At 42.0% G+C, this 12,999-nt stretch overlaps 1 protein-coding gene across 11 annotated transcripts in view; it reads right to left on the bottom strand.

The window, feature by feature from the left end:
• Positions 1 to 12,999, bottom strand: part of ELMO1 (engulfment and cell motility 1) — a 520,745-nt gene that overhangs the window by 328,495 nt on the left and 179,251 nt on the right. For all 11 annotated transcript variants that reach the window (XM_004741958.3, XM_004741959.3, XM_045089495.1 and 8 more), the window contains 2 exons: positions 10,116 to 10,215; positions 1,340 to 1,491 (listed from right to left, as the gene is read on the bottom strand). In XM_004741958.3, the coding sequence (XP_004742015.1) occupies positions 1,340 to 1,491; positions 10,116 to 10,215 (252 nt within the window). The remainder of the gene's footprint in view (positions 1 to 1,339; positions 1,492 to 10,115; positions 10,216 to 12,999) is intronic.

Raw genomic sequence — 12,999 nt, forward strand, 5'->3', positions numbered from 1 at the left:
AGAAACCCTGCACTCTAGCAGAGCATGCTGTGAATGCACAAGTATGCCCTCGATACTGAGAGAAAAGACACGGGCTGTAGAGCTAATACACTTCACATTCAGGGAAATGTGAAACTGGTATTATTTCGAGAGCAGTTTCACACAAAAGCATCATTTTAGAGCATGGGCTCCTTTTCCCTGAGGCCACAATCCACAACTTGTGTGACTTAAGATTTTACAATCTGGTCACCCACCCCACCCGCCCAAATGAAGGCAACCTCTAACGCACTTCAGTAGGTTTGCCTTATAAACACAACATTTCTAACATTTCTGGTACGTGGAGAACTACTGACTGTTCCCGCACATCCCCAGCCTGCACCCCCAACCCAAGCCAGGCCAATCCGATTTCCTCCCGAGAACGTGTCAATGCGACGTGAGAGACCAGGAATGGCAGTTACTGGGAGCCAAGTCACACCGGTGCCAGCCAGTGCGGCAGAGGAAAAGCCTGTTGTGGCCACTCCAAGGAAGCCACACTTTCTATCCTTCTCAAGGCTTGGCTACTTAAGTTGTTCCTGGGGTCTATAAAGTCCCCCTGGATCCTTTCAATGAATTCCCTGTTGGTGTAAGCCACCTCACGGGGCTTGTTGCCCACGCGCAACTCCACATCCTTTAATTTCTGAGAAGCTCTGTCCAGTGGTGTCCTTCGCAGGGACAACCTTACTGATTGCCTGAGTGGAGAGAAGGGAAAGAGCCCTGAAGCCTGCAGCCTGCTAAGTGCCTTGTCTTCCGGCTCAAGCCTCTAGAGACAAAACACATGCATTAGAAAAGACAAAAGAAGGTCACTGTAATCACCTTGAGCCTAAGAAGGAAGACTGCTTTGAAAGATTCGTAATTATCTATGAAAATACTCATTATAGCAGAGAAAACACTATTTTTAATGACAAAGGAAAGATGCTGTTGAGAACTTAGGACAGCAAATTGTCCTATGATGTTAAAAGCAAAATTCTACTGATATCAAAAGTGATTGCCTACGAAAAGCCAGGCACTGGGGACAGAAGGGTACCAAGAACAGGCCTGGGATCCCACCCCCCCCACCACCGGCGGCCCAGTCACGATGCCATCCGTGTGGTGGGGGATGGGTATAGTACATGGTGTGGTTAGATGCCAAATGAAGGTTCCTTTTCTACACATTTGATCAATATATATATATTTTGATATATATCAAAAATCTATCAAAAAATATCTACATATTGGATTCGGTTGGTTGATCAAACCAACCTAAAACCCTTCCCAAGGCTTTATGGCAGCTGTCTACCAGAATCACTTCCCCCTCCCCCACAGGAGGCAACTGCATGCTTACCCTTGAAGATGTGGAATAAGTTGGCCGATAGTGATCTCCTGAGCCACCTTCTGGTAGAGATCATGGCTGTTGAGCACCATTGACTCCAAAATGGCCAAGGACCGCTGCAGGATTGAGATGTCCATGCCTGCCTTGTTGACAAAACTCGCTATCTGAAAAGCCAAGGAGGACACAACTGACCACCAGCAGTAAACAGAGCACAGAAGTACAGAAGGGAGTAAGTTGAGGAAATCGGGAGCTCACTTCAGAAACACCGGACACAGGATGAAAAGTATCAGGAATTACAGCAGAACTGTCAGAAACACATCAAGTCAGCAACAATTGCTTATATTACTACAAAGCACCCTCTGTATCTTATTTCTATAATTCAATAAGGAGCAGTTCAAAAAAGGAGATGACTTCAAGGAATTATTGTCTGGTTTTTCTGGGATTTTTCTGCCAGGTTTTAGCTTTCGGGGCAGATGATTTCAACACACACAGTGTTAAGGACTCCTGTGTCTCCTTTGAGGCGGTAATTTCAATATATACTAATAGCCATTCCCTCCCATTCCCAGGCTACTTCTTCACCCACACGATGCATGATTTTTATGTTCAGATTATGACCCTGTTACATTCTTAAGGGACTCCCACAAATCACACTTGTCAACACAACGCAACTGGCAACTCCTCAGTCACTGGCTACTCTCCTTGGTATTCCACAATGGAAACACTCTCTCCCCCCTGTTCTTCCAATTTCTTATGGTTAAAATAAATTCCTCTCATCTCAAATTTAGCAAATAGGAACACACTTAAATTAGCAGTGCTAAAAGTTAAAATAATAGCTTAAGCACTAAAATACATTCCCTAAGGAATTAATCATGGAGGCTTCAAACAATAAATCACAAAGTAAGAGGGAAGTAAAATAAGGGTTAGAATAATGGATCTCAGTAACCCAAACACATGGGTACCATAAAGGTTTTATTTTAGAGGCCTCATTAAAAGTTATTACTGTCTGTTGACAACTCACACTAAAGGGCTGTTATTACATCAACATAATGACTGCTTTCTTAAAAGCTCAATAATTTGGTTCCGTGACAAATTGACATTTGCTCACGTCCCGTCTCCCCACCCCCTGTGACTCTGATTTCTTCCTTCCTGCTGTCCCATCGGGCCTCTTCTCCTCATCCGCGTCCCCAGCCCCCATCTTGGGACAAGATAAAATGCAAAGGTGCCCATGGCAACTGCAGTTACCATCTCTACTAGTTTCTAGCTAACGACTCCCTAGCTGACACAGACCCCAACAGCCTCTCTGCCCCCAGATACACCTGGATCTCAGGGGTGGGAAATACAGGACAGAAAGGAATATAGTATAGTATAGCAATATGATTATATCCCAAAAAGCTACTATTTTATAACATAAAGAACAGGAAGAGTATGAGAATTTTCTGCTTGAGCTCCTTTCATGGCTAATAAACTTCTCCAATGTGTTTACTGTCCCCTGCAAGCCTTTGCCTTAATCCTCACGATCTGCTCCCCTCTGTCCAACCTACCAAGCTAAGGCCATCTTTTTCTGACAAAAATCCAATTACCCTCATCCTGAGCTCACGGTTTAACACTTTCTTTAGACCTCTGCTAAACAGAATGTTCAGCTCAACTAAGTTAGTTCCTCGACTTCCTCACCAACACCTCCTCCACCATTTTCCATGATCCCAGCACAGTTCTGGCACTTCTTAAAAAACTGAACTCACACAGAAGTTTGTTGACAATACTTCTGATGTTCTCGGCACTCAGGTTGTCTTCCATGCTCCTTTTCTTGCCCCCATTCAGCCAAAGTGAATGTACTTTCAAGGGTCCATAGACAATCTTCTACCTGTCAGTCAACTACCAAACTCCCTCCCCCACCCTGCAGTCTTCACACCCTCTTCTCACTCATCCAAATAATATGCATTGACTGGCTGCCACAAACAGGCTTACACTGTCCTGGGATCTGGAAGTAAGAGACATGAGCAAAACGCACAGGATGCTGAACTTCAAGGACCTGATAGTCTAGTAAAAACAGACAATCATATCAAAAAATGGGCAGAAGATATAAACAAACACTTCTCCAATGAAGACATACAAATGGCTATCAGACACATGAAAAAATGTTCATCATCACTAGCCATAAGGGAGATTCAAATTAAAACTACATTGAGATATCACCTTACACCAGTTAGAATGGCCAAAATTAGCAAGATAGGAAACAACATGTGTTGGAGGGGATGTGGAGAAAGGGGAACCCTCTTCTTCTGTTGGTGGGAATGGAAGTTGGTGCAGCCTCTTTGGAGAACAGTGTGGAGATTCCTCAAGAAATTAAAAATAGAACTTCCCTATGACCCTGCAATTGCACTCCTGGGTATTTACCCCAAAGATACAGATATCGTGAAAAGAAGGGCCATCTGTACCCCAATGTTTATAGCAGCAATGTCCACGGTCGCCAAATTGTGGAAAGAACCAAGATGCCCTTCAACGGACGAATGGATAAGGAAGATGTGGTCCATATACACTATGGAGTATTATGCCTCCATCAGAAAGGACGAATACCCAACTTTCGTAGCAACATGGACGGGACTGGAAGAGATTATGCTGAGTGAAATAAGTCAAGCAGAGAGAGTCAACTATCATATGGTTTCACTTATTTGTGGAGCATAACAAACAGCATGGAGGACATGGGGAGAAAGAGAGGAGAAGGGAGTTGGAGGAAATTGGAAGGGGAGGTGAAAAACAATCTGAGGGGGGACTCTGAAATTGGAAGGGGGGACTCTAAAAAACAATCTGAGCATTTTGAAGGGATGGGGGGTGGGATGTCGGGGTACCAGGTGGTGGGTATTATAGAGGGCATGGATTGCATGGAGCACTGGGTGTGGTACAAAAATAATGAATACTGTTATGCTGGAAATAAAAAATAAATAATAAAAAAACAGATAAAAAGGCATTTACTGTGAAGTACATTAATTGCTTATTCTTGGAATCCATAAGTATAATTCCATTCAGATATTCCAACAAAGCCTAAAATTAAATGGTGTGAAAACCAATCTCACTGTCTTTTTAATCCTCCTTTCTCAAAAATCACCTTTTTCCACATTTGCCATAATCATTAGTGACTCATAGTCCCAGTCCCTAATGTTCTGTTCCTGTGAACATATTTGGGATGTCTTCCCCTTTGGTACGCATTCAGGTATATAAGCACAACACTGGCCCAGGGTCCAACTCATTCCTGGATCCCTAAGATAGCATCTTCTCCCACCTTCTTCTTTGTTCAAGATTCCCCTCTAATACAATTTTACCCTCTACTTCCACAGATATCCTTTTGATACCATTTCCTTTCTCAAAATATATAACCAGAACTCTCAATGTTTTCTGATACAAAGTACACCTTCTGCTAACGGGTTTTAAAGTTCTCTACAAATTCTTGGCAGTCATGTTCTCAAGGCGTCTGCTCAATGTTGGTAAAATAGTTTGTGGCCTTTGCTTTATTTCGGGCATATTTGAATTCCACATACATGTTCCATTTCCATTTGCCATTTCTATATATTTCTCTCCTATACAACTAATCCCTTACCTTCATCAAAATATTCTTTAAAAATAATCTTTCCTATTAGCTCACCTCTTTTGTGATATAAAAGAACCCATCATTTCAACAATCCTAAAGCAGGTTACAGACGGAGCATCTTGTTGAACACAGCTGGGTACTGCCAGGCATGCAAATTATTAGAGACCTAAGTGCAATTCTGGGGCCAATACTAGCCACAGAATTTTTTTTAAGACTTATTTATTTATTTATTTGTCAGAATGAGAAAGCACAACCAGGGGGGTGTGGTGGGGGGAGTGGCAGCCCGAAGGAGAAGCAGGCTCCCCACTGAGCAAGGAGCCCCATGAGGGACTCGATCCCAGAACCCTAGGATCATAACCTGAGTGGAAGACAGATGCATAACTGACTGAGCTGCCCAGACACCCCATTAGTGGCATTTTTAAACTAACTTCTATCTCTTGTCTTTACGTGTCAGTTGTTGTAGCCAGATGCTTAAATGACCCAATACTGTCATCTAATGAATACTAATAACCAAGGCATCCGCGCTGACAGAGTGAACAGAACGACTGTGGACGGGCTTCTTATTAGTGCACGTACAATTTTCCAAAAAATCAAATGTTATTTTCTATATCTATTTTGAAAACCATGAATGTTAGTATAGTTACAGAGCATTAATGATTTTTGGGTTAAATTTCAATTTCTCTTGTCCCCCTCCATGTCACCCCCCCCAAAAAAATGACTTTCTTTGTCTTTCTATTATTCCTGGCTCCATGACACACTTTTGGCTGATGCAGGTGACCCAGGCTAAGAGGAGCACAGCTGCATGAAAGTAAGTCTGTACCACAAGAAAGAAGAGGGAAGAAAAGCTAGCAATAATGATATATACTACCTCTGCATGTTTCCAGACATTTTAAAATGTTACCTAAATAAGCTAGAGGAGTATTTGCATGGCTTCTATGAAGCCCCAGGGGCATCACAGTGCATGAATCAAAGACACAAACTGTTAAAAGTACGTAAACGCTTCTTAGAATAACTTAGAATGAAATCTTAAAATTCTTCCATGCTATCCAAAGTAGAAAGACTACAGAGAACATGCAGCTCCATTGCCATATTTTAAATTTATCCGGGCAGCGGCCCATAAATCTCATGAGTGTTGTTTTTGTTTTTAATTTTATTTATTTATTTGACAGTAAGAGATCACAAGTAGGCAGAGAAAGAGGGAAGCAGGATCCCTGCTGAGCAGAGAGACTGATGCGGGGACTCAATCCCAGGACCCCAAGATCACGACCTGAGCCGAAGGCAGAGGCTTAACTCACTGAGCCACCCAGGTGCCCCAATCTCTTAAGTTTTTAAGAGGTAAAAATTACTGGGTCTCTACATTGAACCGGCTGGTTATTTGTCCAAACACAGAGCACACTGTGGGGTAAACTAAGCCCTCCCACAGGACTAAGGTTGCAGAAGTATGTGTAGGAAATCCTCCTTCCAAGAAAAGGCCCTGGGGTTATACTTGGTTAGGGAAAACCAAATCGTAATACAGAAAGTTCCAGGCTTTTGGTGTTTGCTTTATTTTGTTTTGTTTTCTTTTTCTTTCTTTCTTTCTTTCTTTCTTTTTTTTTCTTTTTTTGTTCTTTCTTCTCCATACCTTCCTACCCTCTCCTGAAGCAGCAAGTCTTTAAAACGCAACATCAGATCCTAACATCAAGGGATTCCATGTTTCAAAATGTTTATGAAACAATGTCATTTATTGTAGACAAAGTTCATACACTAGAACCTAGATGTGACAGAAGAAAACAGACAGTAAGGAAGAAGACAGAGGCTGGCAGGGAAAAAATATTTCTCCAAAGTGGTATGAATTTAGCATTAATAGGAAGCCAAGTCTGGACCACAGAGATAAGCATCTCTTGTCAGTGCATTTCCTAGTTGAGTTTTGTCGAGATAAAGCTCCATTTAAAAGACAGTTGCATGCATACAATTCGTGGGTTGTCTAACTGCTGAATTTGAATCAGCTAATGAATAATAAAAAAGTTAAGCTTACAAAAACTATCAATTACAAGGTCATTATCTGATGACTACTTTTCAGATTCACATAAGGGACTGAGATCTAAGTAGCAATGCAAAAGAAAGAGAATGACGAGAATGACCAAGAACGAGAACATGAGATTCACTAAATGTATTGCCTTTCAAGAAAATATTTAATTTTTTATTTAAACCACCAAGACTGCTAGTCTTTGCTTCCTTGGATTTTTTTTTTTTAATTTAATTTCAGTGAGTGAAAACCATTTTCTTAAGTAGTCAGATATTAAATTATTGTCATTCTTAATCCCTTCTCACATCATTTAACAAAAGACAGTTTTGTCATTTCTTTCCGCTCATGACTGAAATTTGACTTGAAATACATTTAAATACAATGTCTCTTCTTGAAGTGTTAGGGTTTAAAAAAAACGCTCCCAAACCAAATTTCATTCACTCATTTCACAGAAATATATTAATGTCTTACTCTGTGCCGGGCCCCAAGGATAAAGTCATGCGGAAAGCTGTGGTTCCAGCCTCTTGGGACTCATGGTCTAGTGGGAGCCAGTAAAAAGAACAAAGAATCCACAGAATGTGGTAAGTGTTAGCACAGGGGCATACAAGATCCAAGGAGAATGGAGAGCAGAAGAAATCACTTAACTCCATACCAGTGAGGTCGGGGAGGGCTGAACAGAGGCGATGCTGGTTCAACAAGTCTGCAGGAGTTACTTTTTCCACCACTTGAAAGCACAGGTGCATGACATGGGGGGAGGAGCCCTTAACCATGGGATCGATGACGCTCCACTCCATATGCCATCACTTAACCTCCCTAAGCCACTGACTAAATCCTTGCCTCCTGGCCCGGAGTAGCAAGACAGCCTGTTCTGTTCTGGAAAGGACTTCCCTGAGATCAAAAGATATTGTGGATGGAGGGGCGCGTGGGTGGCTCAGTCCATGAAGCCTCTGCCTTCAGCTCAGGTCATGATTCCAGCGTCCTGGGATCGAGTCCCACATCGGGCTCCCTGCTCAGCAGAGAGCCTGCTTCTCCCTCTTCCACTCCCCCCCTGCTGTGCTCTCTCGTCTCTTTCTATGTCAAATAAATAAATAAAATCTTTTAAAGAGAGAGCTACACTACAGATGAAAGCACAACATAACATTAAGGAATTCTCATTCAAGACAGCATTGTTTTCAGAGCAAAAGAGGCTCTAACAATAGACTAGCGAGGCAATTTGGATGTAGGAAAGAAAGGCCTGCCGTAAATCCAGAATGAGTTAAAATTTTTGTTAAGTATAAAAAAATCCACAAAGCCCAGTATCCTCAGATTTGAACTTACTTCTCTTGATCTTTTTGCCTACAAGTACAGACCTCCGCAATTTGTTATTTGCATTTATAACGCACGGCTTTCATTTCCTTGGCTTTCTCATCCAGAGTTGTTTCTTTTCTCTTCAGCAATTTGTACCACTGACTAATACAGGCAAAAAGAGGCCTACTTTTCTAGTGTTTCCCATTAATCATCTCCTTTGGCTTGATGCCCTTACAGAAGGAAAGAGAATGCAGAGGTCTATTAAGAAGGCCCTGGGTTCCCATCAGCTGTTGTCTGAAATGCACACACAAGACATGCAAGCATCTGATCTTTGGAGCTTCCATTCCCAACACCTCACTTAGCTGACTAGGGCTCTCCTGTACCGTTCAGTTCAAGGCAGTATGTCTTTCAAGAGCTGGATTAATTTCAAAAGAAATTAAAAAACGTAACTTCATGACAAGGGGACCCAGGAGATAACCACCTCAACCACATAATCAAGGTCAACGTCACCATTACTAATACCTGTTGACATCATGTACCCCACTACAATGTGCTGACAAGGACACAATTATCACTTCTCTGCTATTCTTGCCAAAATGCACCACCTTAATTTAACCATCGGATATCAAACAAATCCAAATTGAAGGACATTCTACAAAATAAGTGACTGGTACTCTTCAAACCTATCAAAGTCATAAAAGACCAGGAATAATGGAAGAACTGTCAGATTGGAAGACACTAAGGAGGCATGACAACTAAACCCAATGTGGGATCCTGGATCAGGTCCTTAACCAGACAAAGAACATTATGAGAAAAATTGGCAAAGCCAAAATAAAAATGGTAATGGTATCGCACCACTGTTCACTGTACCATCATTATGCAAAATGTTAACCTAGGGGAAGCTGGATAAAGGGAATATGGAAACATTCTGTATTATTTTGTACAACTTTTCTATAAGTCTACATGATTTCAACATAAAAGGTTTAAAAATTTCAAGTGGCTCTTCTGGATTTCGCTTTGACTTTCCAGCTTTTTCACAGATTCTCTGGAAGTCTTTATTTTAAAAACTCTTCCAAGAAATCTATCCTTATAAAATAAATTAATGAATTCCAAACACCTCTTTACTGCCAAAACAACTATAGGAAGAAAAATGCCAATACTCTTATAAATCATTTCACAATTACAGAGAGAAGAAAAAAAAGTTATTAAATAATAATGATCCATGATCCAACATCATATTTAGGAGTTATCAAGGTAGAACTACTTACTTGTTGTTCAAAGACTGTAAACAGAATTAAAAGTTTGCAAATGCGTCTTAACACAACGCAACTGCAGGGATGGTGGGAGCTATTCCCACACCAAGTCCACTTTTCCAGCCCTTTATTAGCTCCCTCCTAAAGAAGGAGGCTCCAATTCCAGAGACTTTATTGCACTGTGATTACAAGTAAGTGAGCTCAACCTAAGAAGATGAAACTAAGCACACCCCCTTCTCTTACATCCCTGCTTTAAACTCATGGATGTAAGAGATCAATATACTCTGCCTCTTTCCTGCTCCCTGAATACCTCATTGAGGGCAGAAGGTTTAAGAAGAACAGAAGGAACTCTGCTTAGGTCTTAAAAACAACCAAGTCCTGGACAGGGAATCCACAGGGACTGCGTCTGAGGGTGTTAACAATATGACACCTTGATTTCCCTTGACTGTGGGTTCTCACATCCCAGCCCTTACGATCCTGGTGGGGGGACGATGTCATCTCCACATAGGAGTTAGGTGCCCAGACCCCCATATTCATTATACTCTCAACACCACACCTACCTTTAACACAAAGAAACCAAAGGACACAATGACACAATATTCTCCAAAGCACAGCAGCATGAAAGTAATTGAAGCCTTAGAAAAGCACAGTCTGCATTACCTTCTTAATAAATGCCACTGAAAACGTATCCCAGGACACTATTCCATGGTCCATCAGCTCAACAAAGGCCGTCAGGGTGAAGGACAGCATGTCTCCAAAGCTGGAAAACACAAAGAGGATTAATGGAGACGGGCCAAGAGCTGAGCCCAAGGACAGGCACAGAAGTGAGAAAGCTTTTAGAAAAGTGAATACAACAGAATTGTGAAATATCACTGAGATAAACAGCTGCGCTATAGGAAACTTCATCAAAAATGTGAGTCAAGGGGCATCTGTGTGGCTTAGTGGGTTAAGACTCTGCCTTCGGCTCAGGTCATGATCTCAGGGTCCTGGGATTGAGCCCTGCATGGGGCTCTCTGCTCAGCAGAGAGTCTGCTTCCCTCTCCCTCTCTGCCTGCCTCTCTGCCTACTTGTGGTCTCTCTCTGTCAAATAAATAAATAAAATCTTTTTTTTAAAAAGTGATTTAAAGGGAAGGAGGCTGGTGGACTTTACAAAGAAAGCCAGGGCCTCAGTGGCACAGAACTGAACTCCTACTGACTCTCACTCTGATAAGCTATGTCTCACTGGGCTATTCCCTAATATGTCTGAGCCTCTGTCTTCCCAGTTGAAAAACTGAAGAGTGACACCTGTTTAACACAGGACTATTTGTACTGTACTTAATAACATGTGTAGCATGTAAGTATTCAGTGAAAGATCGCTTAAAGCTTCTCAGCCAAGAGAGGGCAATGTGCTTCTTTTATTATTCACGGGTAGCTAATAATCAGAAATAATTCTAGTCAGAGTATTAGCACTTTGCAGAGGATTTGAGCAGTCTATATATACACGTGCATGTGTGTGTGTTTGGAGGAGTGCTTACACACACACAAACACACAGATACAAATATATATGCAAGTAAACATATTCATTTCTATATTACACTGGCCAGCATTTTATCTTTATTTTAAATATTTTATTTATTTATCTAACAGAGAGTGAGATCACAAGTAGGGGAAGCAGCAGGCAGAGGGAGAGGGAGAAGCAGGCTCTCCACTGAGCAGGAAGCCTGATGCAGGGACTCAATTCCAGGACCATGGCCTGACCCAAAAGCAGCCACCTAACTGACTGAGCTACCCAGGCATACTACATTTTATCTTTATAGACTATCTGTGAAAATAATCATTATTTGCTGGCCATAGACTTGCTGTGATTTGGAGGGCTGTCTGGAGGGTCTAATGTGTGGGTTAGAAATCAAAACAGAGATCAGACACACTCAGGCAAAAGCACTATCCTTTTAAAACAGCTCCACTCCTGTCCCTGATCAGACAATACCCTGGTTTCTAATGTTCTCAAAACAACACTTAACAGACACTCAGGATCTTTTATAGAAACTCACCTCTACTGTAACCCATCGTCATCAGTGTTAAGTCTCAAGGTGAGTACTCTCTCCAAGTACCCTGAATGAGACCCCCCAGGATGTCTGCAACGTACGCAACCTGCAACCTCGCAGATTCACGCGCTTGATTTAAAACAATAAATAAATGAAGCTGGTTGCTCAGATTTTGAATCTCTAAGACTCCGTCATGCCACAACTGCTATACTACAAAGGCTCATGGAATGTTTAGACTGTTTTGTGCTATTTAGACTATTTTGTGCTATTATCTATTTTGTGCTAACAGAACAGAAAACAGACTCCCATTTCTTTGAAAACAGCTTTGTGAGTCTCCTGAGAGGGGCTCATGACCTCGGGCATGACCTTGGGAATTCTGCCTCACTTCAGAGGCTGCGAGGCTGTCAGGAGAAGACCGTGATCCGAAGCTACCAGAGATCAGAGAGGAGGGGATGGAACAGATAGACACCATTACGTGGAGTCAGACTGCAGTCTCCTCTCCAGCGCTCGACGGGCAAATTACAGACTCAGCCTGTGCCTCAGTTTCCTTACTGACAGTGGTGGTGGTGATACTTGACTCAGAGATGTCTGGGGGAACAGAACAAGCCACGAGGCTTCAAGCCCTTCCCGCAGTGTGTAGCGTAGTAGCAACACGCGTTAGTTGTGATCCATTACACAAAAGTCATCTTGTAGGAAGGTAAACAAAGTCCAAGATCTTCAAATGTTTGCCTTCGTTGTGTCAAGGATTCTCTGTCCTTGGAGCCAGGGGGCTGTGAGTGGGGGAGGGTGTTGTGTGGGTGGGAGGGGAAAGCAAGGAAAGCCAAACCATTCAGCAAGAACTACTTTTTTTTAAAGGCTTCTCTGAGTCCCAGACGGGCAATACCAATCTCACAGGTGATCCCCAGGTGGCACGCCCCCCAAAATAAATTCCAAACCAAAAAGCCCAAACGTACTTGAAGCAGAATATATAACCAGTAGAAAGACGAAAAAGGGGTTAAAAAGAGTAGCAAGAGAGGTTAAAAAAAAAAAAATCCAGAAATGACTCTACGATGAATCACAAGAAAATCCAGATGTCAGCTTGGGGGGAAAAATAAAACAAAAAAAGAAGGAAACTGCCTCAGGAAAATAAGAGAGTCAGGTATAAAAGCAATTAGTAAGACTTATTAATAAAGTGTGTTGGCATTAGTATTGCTGTGAAAACGTTATTACATGATAATGTACAGTACTCACAGTAAACAGTATTAGCTAATGCATTGCTTTATTATAACATTAGTCATCACCATTATCAGCGAATTTATTTTCTTTTTTGCTTAAAAAGGGGGAAAACAAGCATATGGTAACTAATCATTACTATTTGCTTACACCTGGCAAGCTCAAAGATCTCAACTCTACAAGACTCCCATGTAAATGACACTGGAGAATGGCACCCGCGGCCTCTGTACAGTGGAAACACGGCCTCGTCTCGTCACTCACAGCACCAGCACTGAGACAGTGACAAAGGAAAGCACACGCTACTGCA

This window comes from Mustela putorius, unplaced genomic scaffold (assembly GCF_011764305.1).
Source record: "Mustela putorius furo isolate JIRA1106 unplaced genomic scaffold, ASM1176430v1.1 tig00003845_pilon_pilon_pilon, whole genome shotgun sequence".
Lineage (NCBI taxonomy): Eukaryota > Metazoa > Chordata > Mammalia > Carnivora > Mustelidae > Mustela > Mustela putorius.